The sequence below is a fragment of the Leptinotarsa decemlineata genome, unplaced genomic scaffold (assembly GCF_025532065.1).
Source record: "Leptinotarsa decemlineata unplaced genomic scaffold, Ldec_3_MD MMD2_tig00000008_RagTag_RagTag, whole genome shotgun sequence".
In the NCBI taxonomy this organism is placed as follows: Eukaryota; Metazoa; Arthropoda; class Insecta; order Coleoptera; family Chrysomelidae; genus Leptinotarsa; species Leptinotarsa decemlineata.
In genome coordinates this window covers 9,531,642-9,555,215 of record NW_027412537.1, presented here as the reverse complement: position 1 = coordinate 9,555,215, position 23,574 = coordinate 9,531,642, and the positions used below count along the sequence as shown (strand labels likewise).

The following is a 23,574-nucleotide window of genomic DNA, read 5'->3' as shown; positions in this document are numbered from 1 at the left end:
GGCGTCATAGCAACCGAATTCAGAGTGGGGACGGAGTGAGAGAGTAATAGATAGAGAAAAAGTGAATAGAGAATAGAGGAATAGAAACTCGGAGAGGGAAATATAGGTATCACACAGCTGCACGCATTAAACTTTATCGACGAATTTTTGTTATTTCGGCTTGCGGAAATTGTCAGATTATATATTTTTCGTTATCCTTGAATTATTTCCATCAAAATAAAAAAAAATAGCTACGCTCAAAAATGTCGAAATGACGTTATTTTTTTACAACTTTGCTGCCCTCCCCTTTCTTTACGTCACTCTCAAATTGTCAGATTACTGAAATATACACTTTTTAGCAGGTAATTAACTTACCCTACCTTAATCTGACGCGCTCGAGAATTTCTGATAATCATCAGAAATTATAAGCCGCCTTTATCCCTCACAGGCGGCTTATAAATGGGGCTCACATTTGGTGAAGGTACTTAACCGGGTACAAGGTATCCCCCTGTATATTAATCTGCCGCGCTTTAGTGAATCCCGAAATCCCCGCTTGGGCTCCCCTATTAAGAAAAGGCAAATAAAAGCTCAGATTCCTCCACAAATAGTGACTTCCATTCAACACTACTTTTTTATTTTGCATGTCTCTAATATGAAACATCGTCCCTAAAATGTTATCTTTTATGGTAAAAAAAATATGAAAGTGAATCTTGAACTTGACAAAAAATGTCACACTATCAGATGGGACCCTGGATGAAAATTTAAAAATTACAAAAAAAGGATATATGAGTTAATATACATGAAGTGGCGGAGAAAGGAATATACGGGGTCTGTTAAAAAAATAAGGTGAGTGTTCAAATTTCGCGAGCTACGACATTCAAAAAGCGATTTTTATTTATTTATGTTGGTACACTAGTCTTGAACATGTGTTCACAGTTTCAGCTGTTTAGCGTGTTTAGTTTTTTTGTGAGAGACATAAAAGTAAGAAGTGTTTTGTGTGTTCGGCCATTTTCTGCTATCAAAAAAATGGGTCAAAGAATTTGCATCAAATTCAAAGTAAAAAAAGGAATTAAGTGCTCAAAAAAAATTGAAATGTTGACAGTGGCATACGACAATTGTACTCTGAGTCGGAATATTTTTTACAAAATGGTACAAGCTTTTCACAGAAGGTCAAGAAGATTTGAATGATGAAGCTTGCCCTGGACGGACCTATCATGTCATCAATTGATGAAAATGAGAAAGTAAAGAAAATTGTTAAGGAGAATCGTCAAATCACTATGAGAGACGTTGCTGAGGATGTGGGCATATTGGTTGGCTCATACCACACAATTTTTTGGAAATTTTGGGCATAATGATAATAATAATAAAAAGTATGCCAAGTTCGATCAAATGCCAAAGTTTTGCTCACTGTTTTCTTGGTCGCACGGCTAATAAGGAGTATAATCTTGAAGTTATGCGTCGCTTGCGAGAAGCAATACAAATAAAACGTCCGGTATTGTGGAAAAAACAATTCAAAGCTTTTGCATCGCAATAATGCACCTGAGGGAAGACTAGATTTGTTTTCCTTAAGGTTGACAAATGACTAATTTGACGTGTCATTTGACTACTTCAGGTTTTGTATTCCGTTAAGTATGTCAAAGTTTTAACATCTTCAAAGTTCTTGTGATGATTTCAGAAATTATTTCTTGCCTGCACCATAGAGGATATTTCTTGAGGAAACAACATTTTACTACCAAAAATTGTGGGAAACTTTCAAAATAAGGAAGAATAAAGCAACTAAATTCAAAATAAACTCTTTACAACGATGTTCAGATCACGCATAGAAGTTACTTTCAGATACAAATTGAAATAAAAAGCCCTCTCCAAATAACTACCCTCATATGAACATTCTATCTATATTAAAACCTTTGTAAATAGTTCATTTTTGATGTAACTGCTTTCTTCCTCCCTTTGGAAGTTTCCCACAATTTTTTGTATGGAAACGGTGAAGTGGAAACCAAAAATCTTTTTCTCCAAAAACGAATCTCTCCTATTTTATCATTTTTCAGAATAATTTCAATTGCTCATGCATGAGTTGTAAGTTTTTAGTAGTAACAAATGAAAAGCATGAATTCTTATGACTTGCAACAAATGACTCAAAACTGGTGCATGAATCCACCATAAGTGCTGAAATATGTATAGTGACCTTACTAATTGCCTCTCTAATTGCCATTTCACAAACAACAGTATTTTTAAAATCAAATATCAGCACATAGATAACAGATAATGGTCTCATTTTGTGTACTCATTGTTTTGTAAAAACATCCAACTAAATAAATCAGCATGAATTTTGATGTAGTAGACAAACAAAACAAACATCACTTGAATTGTCACAAAATGACTGAACCAGTTTATCATTTGATTTTATCTTTAAACTGATAAATTTGCCTCTCAATGAATAAATGTTAAACTGATAGCAGAGGTTACTTACTTGTATTTAAACAAATATGTAAAAATTATAGAAATAATGAATTGACATAGATATATTCTTGTAGTTTCCATCATACATAGTAACTTACTATATAAATACTGCTTATCCTTATCTCAAATTTGATGTGTAAACATTTCAGACGATATTATTTGAAATGGGAAAAATTTACATATAGACCTCTAATACGCAATTTTGTGAGCATAAATATTTAGTACCCAATTTATTGAATGTTCAAGAATTGAATAATAATTTCTATGTCCACACTATAAACCACTCTATAACCTTTGTTCACAAAATAACTATGATTCAAACATTAAAATGGAAATAGTGGATATAAACAAATCTTGAAATTCATACTGAATTACTAAAGTGAATAAATAAAGACCATTATGCAAATAACCTTTGATTCAAAGTTGTAAACAAGCAAATCTATCACTGTTCCAAAAATACCTCCTAATACCAAGCCAGTTGAAGCACTTACCTGTAAGCCAAAGACATACATTGGAAAAGTTTTGCTAAACTTGTATCAATGGCTAGCTGCAGTTGATTTTTCTGGTTCTCTGTGCAGTTCTGGATGCTTCTAGGCCTTGCAGTCACCAGTGGAACAATGGTCTTGGGGTCCGTGCTCTCTGGTATGGGAACTGCTACATTATCTTCGTCGTCTTGTTCTTCAGCTTCGAAATGAGAAACCATGAAGTGTCCAGAATGAATGCATTCTTTCTCTTGTCTTTCTGGTCGAGTGACATGCTGAATTGTAAACATTTTTCTATAAAAATACTTATTATAAATTTTCAGACGAAGCTACGAGCTCCGTATATGCCCAACATTTGATGCTGTTATCACTGCCAGTGAAAGATCAAGGACTGATAAAAAGGTGAACTTGTTACATACAAATATCAACACAACACGATTATTTTAATTCTCTAAAAATTCCATAAATATACTTGACAGCCAATATTTGACAGATTGACACATGACGTTGTCAAAATAGTTATCTTTAGGTGTGTTTTGCTGTCACTGATCTTATTCCAGATTGATAAGATTAAATTTTTTGCTCTTTCTACCTAATGAAATTTGATAGTTTGCCTTTAGTTCATGACGAAAGGATAATTTCAAAACAATCCTGAAGAGAAAATAGATGTGTTTTGTTTTCCCTGATCTTATTTCAGATTAGGTAATTTCCGCCAGGAGTTATTTGCTCTTTCTGTTTGATCAAAATTCATCGCTGAACGTTTTATTTTTTATATGGAAGATGATGATTACAGAATTAGCCGCTGAATAAAATTCAAGCTATTCAATACTTTATTCAGCGCAGCGCTTTTCGCTTTTTCGTCCCAGACGCAACCAATGACTAAACACGCAGTTATGGAATATTGTGATCCGAGTGGCAACAAAATACAATTAACGAGAGCTGTATTCGAGTCGACTCGAATGAGATGACACACAGTTGAACAGAGAGAGTCAGACATCCAACATTTCTCTAGATGTGAGAGTTCACCTGATTTGAAAATAAGGCCCCTGCCGTGCAGAGCAGTGACAGGGATTCTGACGTCATAAGTGGTACCGAGAAACACTCTTCAAAACGAATGACATGGGCATCTACACAAAACTCATAATTATATCTTACGATGATATGATAATGAGTTTTGTGGGCAATATTTAAAACTTGACATTTACTACATTGTATACAAAAGCTATAAGACCTCGACAGTCACAATAGGAAGTATACTGGGACACAGTATTCCACGGAACCACGGATTACTGTGACCTCGTCTACAATGGCTCAGTTCACGACGTTTCACAAATGTCAATTGTCGTAATGTTATCGTTTGTAAATTTTTTTGGTTAGTTGGAGTGTAGGCTCAAACGGTTTTTTAATAAATATCACTATTATCAGTTTGAATAATTCGATGCTTTGCTCCTAAGACTAACCGGCAAAATGACCTCACCTCATAAAGGACCCAAGCCTAATTCGGTTCAGGATATGTAAATAAAATGTATTTTTTCATGTAGGCGTTTTTTTTTAACAAAGTTTTTCAGTAAGGATAAGGGAGAAAATTTCGAGTTTTCTGTTGATGTCACAGGCCAGACGGTTATAATCCATTGCAAAGAGGGTACTCATAGTCATGGCAGTTCTAAAGTAAAATTGACTGATTGGATCGACTACAACTGGGAATTTCGATACTACCATGGTCATCTTATTGCAGCCCACATAGGTGGAAAGGTTGTCGCTTATGGAATGAAAGGTAACCAGAACTTCGTGATTGGGTAAATATTCGTTTTAACGGCTCACGCTAGATTTTGAACAATTTTCAATTTGACTCATCAGGACTCTTTCACATAGGGAGCTTCACGTCTCTCGCTCCTATACGGGAGCGTTTATCGCTCCTACCTATTGCCCATTTACATCGAGAGCCGTTTTAGTTCCTGGCTCCTTGAGGTCAGTCATAGAATGGATTGCACGCAAGCTGTTGCCATATACCTTCTCTACCGTCAACAAAAACCTCAACGATCAAGAATGGGATGGGTAAAGGTACGAAATCTACGTTGAGCACCTTGCAGACTTTCTGCCAACTTTTTACAACTTCATTTCGGTCCTTATGAGTGAGTCTGTTGCAGACAACACTAATTAACAGCTCCATATTGTAATCAGCCATGATAAATAATGTAAAGCGTTAACCAGAAGTCATAACTTTATGCTTGGGTTTAGTTTTAGAGATATGACTTGTTCTATATGGTATTGTCATTTTAATAAAGTTTTTCGTTATTATTTATCAGTAGAACCAACAAAAAAATTTCTTGTAAAAGTTTCATGAACTATAATGATATAGTTTTCAGGAAAATATACACTTTATAGCAAAATAAATCTTTTGTATGTAAAAGTGGAAGTGGTATTTGAAAAATATGTGTCATTCAACAAGTTTTATCTACCAAGGTTGATTCTTGAAATGGTATATTCTTTGATTTATCTTTGAATGAAGACCAGAGCATCAATATTTCACTTCAGATTCATGATCACAGGACATAAATATGAAGGTCCAATTAAATTTTTTCAAAAACTTGTACGAGCCGGTAAAACTAATATTTATCTTAATTGCTATCATCAAAACAATCCATGTAACCATTTTTGTGATACTTTTCAGTCAAAGATGGCGGCAATGTCAGGGTTATGAATCAAGAAACGAATCAGAAAGTTCTGATTAAGAATATGAAGGAGGATATCAAAGATGTATCTTTTGCTTTTTCTAGGGATGACATCATATTAGGTTGTGTCGATAGTGAAGGGAATATATTGGTTTATCAAATTGATGATACCCCAAAAAGCATGTCGTATCCTTTTCCTATTGAACTTTATAAGAATCATGTTATGTTCCTTTGAGTAGTCCAAATTTTGTGACTGAGGATACACTATAAAAACACTTTTGTCTATTTTTCACGATAGTTTTATATTTGTTGACTAATTTCAGTCATTACACCATTTTCAAAACTAACTAGAATACATTCAAATCTGAGTATGTACAACTACTTTGCCAATGCCTATCATAAAAAATTTGATACCTATACCTGGGATAACCTCAATAGCAGTATATCGATGAACATAACAAAAAATTTTGATAAAATGTAGGTTTTGGGAACTGGGTTATAGGTTCAGGAGAGGACCATTGTTTAGATCAAGTTTTTTGTTGAGGATACTAGAATTGGGATATTTCTTTGACTCGTTTACTTCCATAGATTCCAACAAATTTATTATTTTCCCTTTTTCGCATGTGTGGGTTTCAAATTTCGAAAATGTTCATACATTAATGATTTTTTATCCAAAATGACTTTCGTTTACGGTACCTTATATCAAATCAAAGCATGCTTTATTATCTGAAGAATAGAATTCTTATTGACAAAGCTTCTAAATATATTAGTACATAAATCCTAACTGCTTAAAATGAGCAGGAGGTCATGATAATTAAACAAAATTAAAATTATGCAAACCAATATGGATTATCAGATGTTGAAATTGGATGTACTTAATGTATATATACAGTCATGCTACTATAAAATATTTTCACAACAATACAGTAAACTAGATTAAAAACAGTTTTCCCCAATTTATTCTATACGGTTATAAATACAAAACAGGACAGAGTTGTCAGATGATAAAAACATTAAAATAATATATATACATATACACATACATACATACACACATATAGACCCATGTACACACATAGTAATTTTATGAAATGTTTTGATTTCTTAATACAGGCAGGTAATAAGTACATACATATATATTCATACATACACACCTAACCTTAACACTATTTAGTGAGAGACATGGATACAACATATTTTGTATTGCTGTCACAGCTATTCAAAATTTTCACTAGTTCGGACTTCCATTGTCTACTATATAAAATGATTTGAAATCCCTGAAACAAGTAAAAAAGAATAATTAAAAAAGAATAGTTGAAAATAACAATTATATTAAGCAACAATAAACCTGAAATGAAATGATAGTGAAATAACCTACAAGTAAAAATATAATAATTGAATAAATAAATATTAAAGGAATGAAAAAAGAAAATAAAATAAAAAAGTGTAGAGATTCCAAGTCACGTTAGTTCACGACGTTTCGTTTCGGGTGATGACTGTCATCATCAGACGATTGTAGATACCAACAATCGAAACGTCGTGAACTAACGTGACTTGGAATCTCTACACTTTTTTATTTTATTTTCTTTTTTCATTCCTTTAATATTTATTTATTCAATTATTATATTTTTACTTGTAGGTTATTTCACTATCATTTCATTTCAGGTTTATTGTTGCTTAATATAATTGTTATTTTCAACTATTCTTTTTTAATTATTCTTTTTTACTTGTTTCAGGGATTTCAAATCATTTTATATAGTAGACAATGGAAGTCCGAACTAGTGAAATTCATCACGAAACATTGTCAATCACCTTCAAACAAATTCAAAATTTTGTTCAAAGAATTCCCTCAAATCATAAAATGGTGTCGTTATAAAAAATTTTTTACAGCTCTTCTGAATTTCGGAGTGCTATAAATATTTTTAATTTGCTTCGGTAGATGGTTGAACATTTTCGTACCATTGTATACAATTGAATTTTGGCAATGGGTGGTTCTGGGGATTAATAAAGGTATATATTGGCCATTTGCCCTAGTAATATGTACAGTGTCAGATTTTAATAAATGTAGTTTATGCTTATGAACTAAACTAGTTGATTCTAACACGAATATTGATGTTAACGTGAGTATCCTCTGAGATATAAATAAGGGTTTACATGAAGTTTGGTGATTAACATGGCATATGTATCTGTGCTCTCTTTTGTAGCTTAAAGATCATTGAGAACAACGCTTGTGAGCAGGCTCCCCAATATGCTATCCCATATCGTTCAGTGTTTGTTTTGCAAAAGCAAGCGGTTAGATACTTATGCAAGGTGGGAGTGGGTGAGTTATTCAGAACATTTTTTTGAGAGAGGAGAATTACTTACTTATTTACTTGTATTTTCATTCTGGAAACTGTTTGCCTGATTTACAAAAAATATATGGTTGGAACATAAATAAACTACATAACCCAGCAAAAAACAGAAAATAAAATACATCTTCCTGTATAATCACATACCTATAATCACATACATATTAGGAAATAGAAAGGGACTATTTCGACAAACTTGATTGAATTTTATTTTTTTATTGTTATGTTTTATCTACTTGATGTGTGAACTTAGTTTTGCTCAAATTGTGTTTCTGGGTATTTGTATTTATAAATTTTTTCTTTTATTCTTTGAAGTGCTATACATACCAGATTTTTTTAACAAGCTTTGTCAATAAGATTGTATTTTCTTGGACAATAATAATAATGTAAATATCAATCTATCTATGACTGCAGAAGACATTATCAAAAGCGATGAGACAATAGTCGAAGTGTTTTAGTTGTCCTTGAGGGGTTCCATGACCTACACTTATATTATCAGACTGATTACCCTTTATCAAAACACATTGTTTTCTATTATTTGAAAAAGAACTAATAAAGTCACATGCCTCCATATTGAATCTAAAAAAATGAAGTATAGCGCACATCAGACTGTGATTCATGGTGTCAAAAGCCTTACCATAATCGAGAGACAAGAAAAGAGTGACTTTTTTCTATCGGTGGCTGAGAAAATATCGTTAGTCATTTTGAACAGGGCATTAGTTGTACTGTGATTTTTGCGAAAACCAGATTTGTGTAAGGATAGAGGGAATAGCAGAACAATCAGTGACTATAGAAATAGAAATTATGAAGTCATGTTGCAATTGCAGTTCTCCTTAAAAATATCTCAGATTCACCCTGTTGTTACACGTTCATCATCTGGATGATAATAGGATAAGCAACAACTTCAGACTGATTTGGTGTCCGTATTTACCCAGTTTTGATGATGACACAGACACAAGCGATGACCCAGAAAAGATGTTTGTTGTTCTAAATGGGACTCGAGGTATTCAAGACGTCATGTTTATTTGTCGTAGCATTTGTAGTTAATCTCATTTGTTTTTTAGCTGAAGTCTATAACGTTACCATGCTGACAGATAAGTATGGAAAAGGCGGTCCCATCGATCCTGATGAAACTTATGACGGTTACATTGAGATCAACCACACATCTGAAGTTGTGGATGCTTCTTTCTCGGCAGATGGAACTGCCATAGCTATTGCGTGTGCTGATGGTTATGTCAAATTCTTCCAGGTATTTGTGAAAAACACTGACCAGTGTTTGTTGAATTCAGATAAAATTTCTTATCATTTCCAGCTCTACATGTTCAATGATGAGAAGCAGAAGTGTCTGCATGAATGGAGACCGCATGATGGCGCTCCACTCTCCTCCATTATTTTCATCGATAATGTTTTGGAATACAGTTCAGAGTAAGTGAATCAGATATTCATGTTTTCTTCGAAAACTGGTGTTTTCAAAAACAATGATAATGAAATTGCTTTATTGTCATTAGATTAACTTGTTGATAAAGGCAAATCAATAATAAAAATAACATACAAAATTATATTGAGTAAGATTGAAAGCAAGCACTGTTCCCAATTCATCTCCTGAAGACACGAATTTGGTGAAACGCGCCTTGAGAAGAGTGTTACAGTTCTGGTGTTTGAAAACCCTTTTGGTTTGCCACAATTACTGATACTCAAGGATTAAAATTAATTTCGCTATCAAATTTAACTCCCAGATCGCGAATAAATGTTCCTCTTTTAAGAGCTATATTATTCAATGTATTTTCAAATAATATTGGACTTCTAACTTTAGCGAACGTAATGATTTGACACTTATCAATGTTTACCTCTAACAAATTATTTCTACACCACATGGAAAAGGCTTCGAAATCTTTTTGAACTAATTCAGCATCTTCCCGGCAAGTAATTGATCGATAAAGTTTGAGATCATCAGCAAACATAGAAAATTCTGAATATTTGAAAACAAACTATATGTCCGATACAAACAAGTTGAACAGCAGTGGGCCCATATGGGATCCCTGCGGTACCCCTGATGGAACCTGAGTGGGCGTAGATGTTGTATCTCCGTATTTTACAGACAGAGTTCTACCAGTTAAGAAGCTATTGATTTCCTGCAAAACATTGCCGCTTATACTGATTGCTTGAATTTTAGATATAAGTAGGCCATGGTTGACTCTATCAAATGCTTTGGAAAAGTCAGTATAGACTGAGTCAACTTGTAGCCTCCTCTCAAGATTTTCAGTTAAGTAGTGTGTGTAAAGAGCAAGGTTGGTACAAGTGGATTTACCTTTTGAGAAACCATGTTGTTGGGAATTGGGAAGACTTACAGTCCCAGGAAACTTTTTTTGTACGCATAGAATCAAACATCTTAGCCATCTCTGACTGATTGCAAACTGCTGTATAATTCCTAATATTTTTCTTATCTCCTAGTTTATGTATTGGTTTCATAAAATATATGAACAGTTATAGAATAGGTTTTTGAGCTATCAGTAAGCCTTTGCTTTTTCAATTTTAATTTCATCTTTTGATAGGGAATAGAAGCGATGAAAATGACCAATAATTGATTTTTTTATATTCTTAATACAACACTTTCATGATGTCAGGTCCCTGAATATAAATTTGTGTCATTTGCTTATACAGTTTTAAAATCTGAGGTTTAGTTCTAGAACAGGTACTAAACCTTACAGTCTCTTTGAGAGTCATATTTTATGTAAGAGAATAACTTTTCTGGAAAAATCTTTCATTGTTTTTCAAAAATTTCTATTATTATGCACTTTTTCTACTATCTGGATATGAGTATATACAGTGATATCTATTCTTAATTTTATCGATTTGTGTCAATCATTTTTTCAATGACGGTATTTATTGTGATAATGTCTTGATGGCTGCCCTCTAACCTATTTCTACCTATGCTTTTAGATATTAATTTCACTGTTTCTCCATAAATTTGATTGTTTTCTTAAAGGTGTTGGAAGTTTACCATAACAGGCGCTAACAATAATTCCGAGATCAAGTTATGGTCTTGCGAAAGTTGGACATGCCTTCAAACCATCCATTTCAAACCTGAATCATCAAACCTCATCATGAGCTTGTATCTGAACATGTCTATCGACTACACTGGCCAGTATTTGACAATATCTGATATAAACAACAGAGTGCTGTATGTTTTACAACTGAACAGGAACGATAAGGAGCAAGTGGTACAAGTTACTATGCTCTCCCAGTTTCTCTTGAAAGATCCATTTCTCAGTTGTCACATTCTTAAAGCCGAAACACGGACAGTATGTTCCTCCTACGGTAACAGCAATGAGGATCTGTCAGAAGACCGTGAAGACTACGATGAAGAGTCTGAAGGAACTGCTGCATGTTTGAAGATGGTAGTGATCCAACCAAAAAAACTCCAGCATTGTAATATTATTTTCCAACCAAAGAACTTACTGTATAAGAACCTTCCTTCTCCCAAAAGTATTTCAAGCGACAAAATTGACGAGAAAGAAAAAGTTCCCAAACTCGGTGACCTGCACGAATCGGTGAATCTATTCATACAGCAACAAAGCAATTCAACTGTGACACTCATGACTCCCGATGATTTCACTCCTCCAGGACATAGAACACGACCAAGCAGCGTGAGGAATGATAGCTCGGTGTCTTTGGAGAAACCTGCCAACGAAATAAAGGAGCCTCCTGTTGAAAACCTCATAGATTTCCAAAGACCTCAGAAAGACCACTTCCCCAGTGGAGGGTCTAGCCCTAGCCGCGAGGTGCAGGAAATTCTCTCTTTGAATAATTCGTCATACAGCAACCAAGACTTCTTCGATAGCTTACCTAACATGAAAGAGGAACAAGAAGAGCCTCAGAAGGATTATTCGAATCAGAACAGCACTACAACATACCAAGAAAATTTGGTGAACGAACTGGTTTGGCCAAAAATACCGGTCGTAGAAGAAAAAGATATCAATGCAGAGGACAAGTCTCAAATGCAAGCTCTGAGCTTCCGATTAACCGCTTTAGAAAACATCATACAAGAACAAAACACTCTCCTTCAGAAACTGCATGAAGAAAGGCTGGATAAAAACGAATTGCTGAAAGAATTTGATTGTGGTCGATCGAAGCAGCAGCTACAAATTGCAAAGATGCTCGAGAACCTCATCAACTTGCAGAAGGTCAGGGACAGAGAAATGCAGGAACATATCGTCTCTGCTGTTGGTCAGTTGTTCACTAAGTCTTTGTCGGAGAAAATGCAGCAGATTGTGTCGCAAGAGATGCATCATGTTGTTCTGCCAGCCATACACAACATGATCGAATCGTACAGGCTTCAAGTGGATTCTACATACTTGGAAAAAGTGGCCAATACCGATAAAATGTTGAAGGAAAATGTTTGGAAATCTTTCAACAGTAAGGTTAGTAATTATAGGTTTCATCTTGAATCATAAGTTTACAGATGAGAGTTGTGTCTGATTGAAAGATAGTTAGATAATACAGGGTGTAACTAAATAAGTGTAAAACATTTGAGGAGGTGATTCCTCATCGAAAAAAGATTGGATTTTTCATATAAAAAAATTTCATTGGAGCATCCCTTGTTAAGATACAAATTTTGAACAAAAAAAATACGCATTTTCTTTCTTAGTCCCGGTACTCTTCAGCCCATGTGTTACATGCAGTTTTTAAGCAATAAATATTTTCTCAAATTCATTCTGAATTTTCCTTTAGTAAAATTATTCAAAAACAAACATCGAATTTTGACCAATGTTTGTTTTCATTTTCATTGTTTTAGATTACCTGAATATGTTGTTGAATGGTTGTGTTGGTCACCATTGATTTTGGAACTGGTATTATTCTTGATAATTTCAGATTAAATAGATATATGCCTGTGTATAAATCTAATGAAAATAGATTTATTCACAGGCATGACTCCACATAGGTAGTGGAGAATTGGAAATTCTTTTCCAATTTTACCTAACCGTATATAAACCTCATTCGATATTTTCAGGCCCTTGCAGATACTCTCAGTGTTTCAGTCGTGAACATCGTGGCACCTAGTTTAGAAAAATGCTACCGCGACATTATAACATCTACTTTGATACCGTCCTGGGAGAGGGTGTGCGGTCAAATGTTCCAACAAATTAATGAAACTTTCACACGCGGCACCAAAGAATGTAAGTCAATTTCGAATTTCAAGCGAACCTTCAAACTTATTCAGGCAATTCTTAATTTTAGACACAGCCTCTGTTGAAGCTTACATGGACAAGCAAAGGAGGGTTCAAGATAAAGGCAAAGACCTCATCGTGCAGATGCAAGCTGTTTCTGATACCATGAAAATTAACAGTGATAAGATGACCACCACTGTGAGTTCTGAGATACAGAAGCAATTCAGCCTTGTTTTTAAAAGGTAATATCAATGAATGAAGTGCTGCTATTATGATGTTCAAATATTTCCAGCTGAGCTGGAATTCATTTTCAACACACGAAATATGTCCAGTTTTGTTTTACTTTCTTCATTGTCACGATGATTTCCGCTCTCAATATAATGTGGATAGAAAAAAAGCAATTATTTGTGCGCAAAAAAATAGATTATTACTGAAATATTGTGTTTCTCGGTATTTTTAGAGGCATAACCTACATTAAAGAAGGATATTTCAAAATCTGTCATAGTTTAGCTATATAAATTGAAAGCGGCCACAGAAAATTTATCTTTTACTACAATCTTCTGACAACTGAGTTATCGGAAAATCAAAAAAAACTTTTATCAAAAACCATATTGTTTCAGCATGCAAGATAAGCTGATATCCAACATGAAAGAAGTTGTTAGTGAACAGGTCAAGCAAGGCTTCAAGAGCCATGCTACCGTTATTGAAGATAGCGTAATGAACGCTGTTCGTTCCAGAGCCGTAACTCCGTCTCCACATGTTGATTCACACGTACGTTATAAAAGTTATTTATCACAATCACGCTTTCATTATTGATATATTATTTATGTACACTGGGAATGAAATTTTTTGTTTTTGGTGGTGGAATAAATATTTATTTACTGTTGAGAGTTGTCTGGTCTAACCATTACCTTTGATAAGGAGGGTCATTGAATTAATCCCTAGTATTAGGTATTCAGTCAGTTTATTATTGTTTTTTATTTCCTAATTTATTTGTTCTGACACCTAAAATTTTCCGGTTTTATACTTGTAATTTTTATGTGAAAGAGTAAAAAAAACTGTTTGAAATGGTACCTTTCTCGCTGTTCGTGGATCTCATTCACAATTGTTCAATTTCTAAACTTACAAAGATGTCTAAAAACATGTTGCCATGTACCAGTCAAACATTTCTTACTCATTCATTGCATGTCAAGTGACACTAGACTTTTCTGGTCTGTGAAACCGAATCTTTTGAACATGTTCCTTGTAACAAGTTATTACAGACCGCTTTATTTGAGCAACATACTTTTTGTGGCGATCCTCAGCCCAATAAGTGTTGGGCAACCAGAAATTCACTATGAAGGAAAATGAAACTTCTGGTATTTATGAAATGAGCTGTGAGTAATGCGACAAAAAGAATCTTGGGCAAACTAACCAGACTATAATAATTCGTTTAATACTCTGAAAATATTGATTCATGTTTGAGTGTTACTTAGAATTAGATTTGAGTGGATGGAATTTTTGACAGCAGTTGAAATAATCAGAACATAATTTTTTTCAGGCAGTAACTCTAAGCCAAATTCAGCAGAACCTTTCTAGAGGCAATTTCGACGAAGCATTCCAGATGGCTTTGAGCGCTGAAAATTTAGGTTTTGTTATTTATGTGTGCGAGAGGGTTGATATTCAAACCTTATTTGGAGAGGACTGTATACTTCAACAGAGTTGCATTCTTGCTCTGATCCAGCAGCTGAGCGTTGAACTGAGTAAGCATACTGATCTGAAGTTAAGGTAAGTTGTTGCCACTCATATTAACCTTGAGTCTTCATAACTTCTTGATAAATAAATAGTGAAAAGGTTCTTTGAATCAGATAATATGTCCTGTCGAAGTCAGTTTGGATTCAAGAATTCTACAGAGTTGTGATTTTACTGTTATTCTTTTGTCTTGCTTCATCGACAGCTTAGTTTATTCTGTGGGGTGAAAAAAGAGGAGTTTTCCAAAGATGCAACTTGAAGAAATTGTAAAATTTATTCACAGTAAGCGTACCACCTACATATATAGAGAAATATGGAAAGAGTACTGTAAAAAACTGTATAACCTGCAAAAATTCTCTATTTTCCCTGAAAAACATTCACTGCAATCTTTTTAAAGAAGTATTCCCCCCTCAAACACATATCACCCCCCATATTAGAGAATTGCAACTTCTGAAGTTGATGAATCGTGTTTTGTTCATTACGCTTGTCTTGTCAACAAGAACTTGTCTACTGGACTACTTAAGTACCTTGCCTCAAAAATATTTTGAAGGGAAGATATTCACAACAGACCACTGAGGAACATAAATAATTCCTGTCCACTGTTCTTAATTTTTTGAAGCATTATTTTTTTTTTTTTTTTTTTTTTTTTTTTTTTTTCACCATTTGGCAACATCGGTTATAGCTAATAACAGTTTCTCTGTCACTGAATACACCTATAAGTGAAGTGCTCCTGATATAAGCAAGTTTTTACTGAGGAAAAATAGCCAATCAATTTTGAATTTTATATCAGTAAATAGAGAAATGAAAACTCTCCAAAACTGATTAAGTAGTGACTGTTAAAGGGTTACTTGTGAAGAAAAAACCTAATAAAACTGCAACCAACAATTTATTGTTAATAAAAACATAGTGTCTGAAGCAAAGGTGTTCGCTGTAAAAAATATCCAGTGGTGTACCTTAAATAAATTTCATCCAAAATGGAAGCCAGATGTGACAAATGCAAAATTGAAATCTATGAAAAAGATACATTTGTGGTATGTGACTGCTGTTCACTTTATCATCATGAGAAGTGTGTTGAGCTGAGTTCCTCTGAAGTGAGAGTACTGGCATTAAAAAAACGCAACATGATTTATTTTTGTAACTCTTGCAGAATTGACTTTAAAAAGGTTCCCAAAGTCATTGCAAAACTGGATGAAGTACTGGAAATAAATAAAAAACTAATTGAAGAAAATAGGAAACTTCAGGAAATTATCAACAATAGCAATAATTTGGCTGAAACCAACTTAAACTCAGTCATCCAAGAAATTCATGAGAGACAGATCAGATCAGCAAATATAATTGTGACAAATATTCAAGAATCAGCTGAAAAAGATCATAGACGCAGGGCTGAAGATGATACAGATAATGTGAATAGAATATTAGGTATTCTATCAAGTGAAGTTAAAATTAAGAAAACATTTCGATTAGGTAAATTCTGTGGTACTAAAAATAGACCTTTGAAAGTTGTACTGAGTAGTACTGATGAAGCTCTATACATACTGAGAAATAAAAAATCGATTCAAATACCAAACATCAATATTTTTGGGGATCAAACCAAAATGCAAAGAGACTATTATTTATCAGTGAAGAAAAAACTAGCAGACATAATTAACCAAGGTGATAATGATAAAACTATCAAATACATCAATAACATTCCTACCATTGTCAATAAACAACCAAGTCAGCAGTCAAATGGAAAAAACTAGAAATTAAACATCCTACTATACCGTACAATACAGACATTATATACACCAATATTCAGAGTTTACCAGCGAATTATGACCAATTAGTTCACGATATAGTTCGTTGTCGTCCTTCAATTATATTGCTCAGTGAGGCTCGAACTACCAAAGATATTGAAGATTTTGAGATCAACATTGAAGATTATCAAATTGTGAGATGTGACTCTGCAAACCGCCACTCAGGGGGAGTGGTAATTTATGTGCGTAATGACATCAATTTCAAGTTAATCAAGAATATTATTATAGATGTGACTTACTGGTGTCTAGTTATAAAAGTTCAGATTCATAACGAGGTTGTATTAGTAGGCTGCTTATATCGCTCACCTAGTTCCACGTTTGATTCATTTTTTGATCATTTTGAGAGCTGGGCAGAAAATATCTTCAATGAAAAAGGTAAATGTGTATTAATAGGTGATTTCAATTTGAATCTTTTAAAACTTAATGACAGATCGGTGCAGAAATTCAGAAATTTTATTTCAAACTTAGGTGTTGAGCAATTAGTTAACGAACCAACACGAGTGACTAATACTAGTAGTACATTGATTGATTTCGTTTTGAGTTCTTCACCTGTTAATTTGTGTTTAGTACATGAAATTCCCAGAATCACTGATCATAACATTGTTACGGTCTCAATTAAATCCACTCAACCATCATACTGTCCAGTCACCAAATTCTATAGAAACTTCAGCCAAAAAAACCTTGAAATGCTTAATGAAAGATTGGTGAATTCTACCTGGAATATGAACTTGAGTGATATTGACGAAGTTTATTTTAATTTAATCAATAATATCAAAACACACGTCAATGTCATATCTTCCTTGAAATCTTTCAGCCCTCATAAAAACCAATTGCCCTGGTATGATGGCGAGGTTCATGATTTAACAAGAAAAAGGGATAGGGCATATAGAAATTTTAAAAATAGCTTAAACGTTCATGATAAAGAGTATAATTGGTTAGTATATAAAAGCTATAGAAATGAAGTAGTTAACTTATTGAAATTTAAAAAATCTGAATATTATAAACGAAATATTGATGAGTGTTCATCTGACTCTAAAAAAATGTGGCAAACTCTCAAATCCTTGATCAAACCCAACAATAGTCCCATTCCAGACGAAATAATATTTGATACGCAAAAAGCAGTCACAAATCGAGATAAGGCCGAATTGTTCAATATTTTTTTCATTGGAAGTATACAAGACATCAGGTTAACTATTCCTAATTCCCAACCCTGGTCATGTATAGATCTCAAAGTAATCGAATGCAAACTATCTAAATTCAAAATGCTAACTATGAAAGAATTAAGAACAATCATATCTAGTTTAGATAACAAATGCAATGCTGATATTATCAACAATAAAGTTCTTAAGAGTATTTTTGAAGTTGTAGGTCATGTTATATTGAATTTTGTAAATACATCTTTGAAAAATGGTCAATTTCCTGAAAAGCTCAAATTAAGTACTATAGTTCCAGTACCTAAGGTTACAAATACTAATGAAGTCTGCAATTTCCGCCCAATAAACACTTTACCACCACTTGAAAAAGTATTAGAACTAGCTGTATATAACCAATTCAGTACATATATTGAAAATAACAATTTATTAATGGAATATCAATCAGGATTCAGATCAAAGCATTCATGTGAATCTGCCCTCCAACTTACTCTGTCCAAGTGGAAACTATTAATTGACGAAAATAAATTTATAGTGGCAGTATTTTTAGACTTCAAAAGAGCTTTTGAAACAATCGACATTTCAATCCTTCTCTCTAAATTAGAATACTATGGTATTTCTGGCAATGTATTACAATGGTTTAAAAATTACTTAGTCAATAGATCCCAATGTACGAAAGTCAACAATGTATTTTCGAGTGAAAGAAATATTAATACTGGAGTACCGCAAGGTAGTGTATTAGGTCCCCTACTCTTCATACTATACCTAAATGATATTAACTATATTCCAGACTGTGAATTCATAAATTTGTTTGCAGACGATACACTACTCGCAGCAAGTGATGTTAATTTAGATAATGCTATTCGCAAACTAAATATGAGCTTACTTAATATTACAGTCTTTCTGAACAGAAATAAACTTAAATTAAATGTTAACAAAACGAAAGCCATGATATTAACAACTCCATTTAAATATAATTCAATTGATAAGAATACAATCAATATTAATATATATGGTGAATCTATTGATATTGTTGAAGAATATAAATATCTGGGTTTCATAGTTGATAACAATTTGAATCTGAAAAAACACTTTCAATACATCTACAACAAAATTTCTAAAAAAATGTTTTTCTTTACAAGGATAAGTCGTCAACTAACATTTCAATCCAACTTAACAGTTTACCGATCAATAATTCAACCGCATTTTGATTACTGTGCCAGTTTACTTTTTCTGCTTGACGGAAACTGCATATCAATGCTACAAAAACTACAAAACAGAGGTATGCGAATACTGTTAAAGTGCAACAAATATATTCCTATTGCAACAATGATTGACGCGTTGAACTGGTTGACAATAAAAGACAGATTATACTATTTTTCAATGATTTTCATCTTTAAAATACTTACTGGTCAAATAGCACCTTACTTCAATGAATTTATCAGTTTCAACCATCAAATTCATAACTATCCTACAAGAGGTAGCAGTGACCTGTGGGTTTCAAGAACTAGTCTCTCAAGAACAATGAACTCGTTATTTCATAAGGGATTATTGAATTATAATAAACTTCCTATCAACATCAAAAAAAGCAATTCACTCCAACAATTTAAACACTCCCTTATGGAATATATACGATCACAGAATTATTAGATTAAGATCTGCATCTATTGTTTTCTTTTCATTGTCCATTTTCCCACTAGTACATTTTCTTATTTTCGCATGTTATATCTAATACTATATCTAACATCTAATAATATTATATATTTCGTCTAAATTTTATTTAATATTCACAATCATATTACCATTTGTATATTAGGATGTCTATTTTGAATAAAGATTATTATTATTATTTTGTAATTCACTTCCTCATCTGCTAAATAATATCCCCTTAGAGTATCGTAATTTATCTGCTTCTACTCTGAAAAAAATCTCTGAGAGTTATCCTGAATGGGCAGCCTAAATTCAATTAATTTTGACAAAGTTTAATCCTATCAGGTGAAGGAATTTTTAATTCATTCTCAGATTTGATAAACAAGCGGTACGGCCTCATTTCCATAATCATTAATAATTAATCAGATTTTCTATAAGAACTATTTAAACATTTTCACCTGAAATGATTTATTTTATAAATATATAATATCCCTCCGATTATCAACTAAACCAACCGCCACTGTTTTATGGTCCAACTTACTTCAAATGTAAACAAACTCTCCATAACCCCTCATTACCCGCCACCCCCCTCGCCCTTAAGTTGTGCAGAAAAGGATAGTAGGATACCCGTTTCAAAACACATGTATTGTATTGGTATAGGCATGGCAACTCTATGTCTTATTATTACTCTGAGATTTATTTTATTATCACTTTAAATTTATTTCAAGAGAATAATTTTTAAATGGTGTCATCTCTAAATACATTTTGGACGTTTTTTTTTTTTTTTCTCAACCCTAAACACCCAGGTAAATTATTCTAACTGAGAAATCTCAGGGTGGCAAATGGAATTTCATCAGAGGAAAGTTTCATTGGCAGTGGGGTCCCACAAGGTTCCGTTTTGGGACCGGTGTTGTTTCTCATTTATGTCAATGACTTAGTCCATGTTGACATAAGTGGTAAATTCACATGTTTCGCTGACGACACCACTATCCTCTGACATAGCAATACCTCCTCAAATTTACTTGATAAAATCATCATCGACATAAGAAGGGTGATTCCAATCTTTTATCATTCAACAAAACAAATGTGGTCACGTTTAGATGTAACATAGGGGAAGTACACTTGGAAAATGTAAAAATTGAAAATTTAGAGAAAAACAAATTTTTAGGGTTCTTCATTAATGAAAATCTAAAATTTGATTCCCATGTCGATACTTATGTAAAAGACTAGCAGCAGGTTGTCATGTAGTGAGAGTTGTTGCAAGAGAGTTAGACACTACTATCACAAGATCAGTTTTTTTACACAAATTGAGTCTTATTTACGTTATGGAATTTGTTTCTCGGGAAATTGTGCACAATTTCGTTTCAATATGGTACTCTCTCTACAAAAAAGATCCATCAGATATTTATGCAAGGCTAGCTACAGGGATTCATGTCGCCCATTATTTGTGAAGCAAAAAATTCTGACCTTAGTATGTCTTTTTATTGTGGAAACAGTGTGTCTTATCCATAAAAAATATAAAAATCAATTTAATACCACCTCAACTTATAGTACACGTCAGTCTTACTTCATTTCCCTTCCAACACCTACTCTAGTCCTTACACAAAATTCTATTATTTTCATTAGCAAGAAGTTATTTAATCACCTTCCCATTAATTTAAGGCGAATATATAATGAAAAGAAATTCGGAAAGAAAGTAAAAGAATTCCTTGTTGAGAGGCCCTATTATAGTGTGTATGAATTCTATCAAGGCTATATCGAGTAATTGGCATGTAGCTTTGTGTAAACAAGTTATTGAAATTAACATGAAATGGCTATCAATGTTCATTACGTAGCATTATATATTTATATTTAACCAATATTCATATACTTTTGTATCTGTTCAGCTTGGCTTAATATTGTTCTGTCCATATACTCTGCTCTTGTGTCTAAGCATTATTTTATAGTTTAATTTGTTAATTGTTCCATATACACGTTTTACTTCACTAGACTTTGCCAATAAAATGTTCAGATTTTGGGTAATAAAGCATAATTTGATTTGGTATGAAAAGTAAATGTGCTTTCTTTTATTGAAAATGTTTTTTGTTTCATAATATATATCTTTTTTTCAGTTACATTCGAGCAGCTTTTCTGTCCCTGTCTCCAGATTGTACCAGCACTAAACAGTTCATTCCTAAAGTGTTGAAAGATTTATTGAAAAATTTGAACATATTTATTCAATCTCATCCGCCTCTAAAGCATCTTAAAGAGGCAAAACTCCTCAAAATGGCTGTGGAAAGTATGTTAGTTAAGTGAGAGCTGATATAGTTTAAAGTGTTACGTTTTGTCGATAATATTTTTATGTTCATTGTAAAAAATTTGATTTGAATCCAAGATTTATTTTTGTATTTCTTAATTTACCCGTAATGAACATTTTTATTTTTAGTTCTCAGATTAGCAAAGAAAACATGAAAAGATTAAGACTGCTAGGTCTACTATCCTTATTTGAACTTTTTATTAAAATTGACCGATATTATGGAATGATTTTTATTTTACCTTTCTTAAGAAAATGATCTAATGAAAATACTTTTCTCACACGTCAACAAAATGATTGTCTCTTGACGCACGTTTTGCTAACAGAGTTGACATCATCAGGATAGGACTAAAACTTCTCTGGTGTGGTAAAAGTGTTTTCAATAGCTTCATTTCATGCCAGGTGTTCCAATTCTACCTATCAACAAAATGATATTTGAAGATTATACTTAAGTTCAGAAAATATCGTTTTGCACACATTTGCATAGAATGTGGAAATAATCTTGCATATTGCCTACCAAGCTCAAACAGGATAAGCGTAACAATCAGTTTCTGTTAGTTTCTCCGTCCTATGCTTATGTGATACTCATTAGTTCATTTGTAAGGTATCTGTGACAGTATAAAAAATATTGAATGGGTCACTGAAAACCCTGTAATTGAACCCCATGAAACTTTGGGAAAGTTCTTCTATAGCGAGCTTTTTAATATTTGAATCCTTCAAAAAAAAGTATGGGTTACCCATTAAAAATGGAAGCACCCTTGATAAACATATATTTTTCAAAAGATGGAATTTTTTTCGTTACGTAGATATTCGAGAATTTCTGTTAGAACACCACATTTCATGTATGTCTTTCTGAATACTGTATCAAGGAGAGATAAATACGTTAAGGCAATACATATTTTGAGTTTAAATCTCCAAATATTCATCTCTTCCAACTACCTACACCGTAGGTTTTGGTAAATATCTACCGAAAAACAACTACTCCGGATAATACCACGCTGGATATTGAAATATATCCGGCAGACATCTATGCAAGATACCTCAAAGGGGTTATTCTTGCAGACGTTTCACGTTCATACCGCAGGACCAAGGTGAAGCTATTTGAATAGATTATCTACAGACCCGTTTTAAGTTATTACCTTTCATCAGTGCAGGAAAGGTCCGACTCAAACAGGAAAGTGCCTGGGATTCGATTAATTTGAACGCAGCTCAACTATATGTATGAAACCATTTGGTTTCATTTCATTTCATTGTTTATTAGTGAATAAACATTATTATTGTCTAAAATATAGATTGTTAACTAGTAATAGCTCCATCTCGTGAACAAAGCCCCAAGCGGGAAAGAAACATCACATGTACCGATAATCTAACAGAGATCAAACCATCTGTGAAGACTGTATCGAGAAGAGTTACATGCATACTGAAATAATGAATATTTTCAAATAAAATATCGAATTATACCGGAAAACAACTGTTTTCCCGGCTAATACCACGCTGGATTTTGAATTATATCCGACAAACATTCATGCAAGATAAATCGCAGAGGTATCTTTTTTCTTGTTCACGAGTTACTAGTTAAAAATATTCATCTTCAGGTTTCATACATGTAGTTGAGCCGCGTTGAAATTAATCAAGTCCCAGGCACTTTACTGTTTGGGCATTTATTTTCTAGTAAATATACTGTTGTAAATCATGCCCTAAAGAAAATAACGTCGGCCGCCGCTGGTAGCTATAAATCAATTATGACGTGGTCAAGACCGCGCGCAGCCGCGATTATTCTAGTCTTCGCGCTGTTTCGATGGAATTCTACCGAATTCTCTATCTCAATGTCGAGATAATTCGTT

General features: G+C 33.3%; 2 protein-coding genes across 2 annotated transcripts in view; one reads left to right on the top strand and one right to left on the bottom strand.

Moving 5' to 3' along the window:
• The window catches only part of Mondo (MLX interacting protein mondo), a 50,255-nt gene extending 46,854 nt beyond the window's left edge, over positions 1–3,401 (bottom strand). Inside the window, 1 exon segment of the mRNA XM_074171025.1 lies at positions 2,931–3,401. Within this exon segment, the coding sequence (XP_074027126.1) occupies positions 2,931–3,211 (281 nt within the window). The 5' untranslated portion in view covers positions 3,212–3,401.
• Positions 3,402–4,246: 845 nt separating this feature from the next.
• Ge-1 (Enhancer of mRNA-decapping protein 4 homolog Ge-1) lies at positions 4,247–21,952 on the top strand. Its single transcript, XM_023157526.2, has 12 exons — positions 4,247–4,435; positions 4,490–4,695; positions 5,593–5,779; positions 8,790–8,944; positions 9,006–9,190; positions 9,254–9,366; positions 10,928–12,362; positions 12,953–13,118; positions 13,180–13,351; positions 13,730–13,880; positions 14,650–14,876; positions 21,549–21,952. The coding sequence occupies exons 1-12, from the start codon at positions 4,389–4,391 to the stop codon at positions 21,730–21,732; spliced, it is 3,228 nt and encodes a 1,075-aa protein (XP_023013294.2). The 5' UTR covers positions 4,247–4,388; the 3' UTR covers positions 21,733–21,952.
• The last annotated feature ends 1,622 nt before the right edge of the window (positions 21,953–23,574 follow it).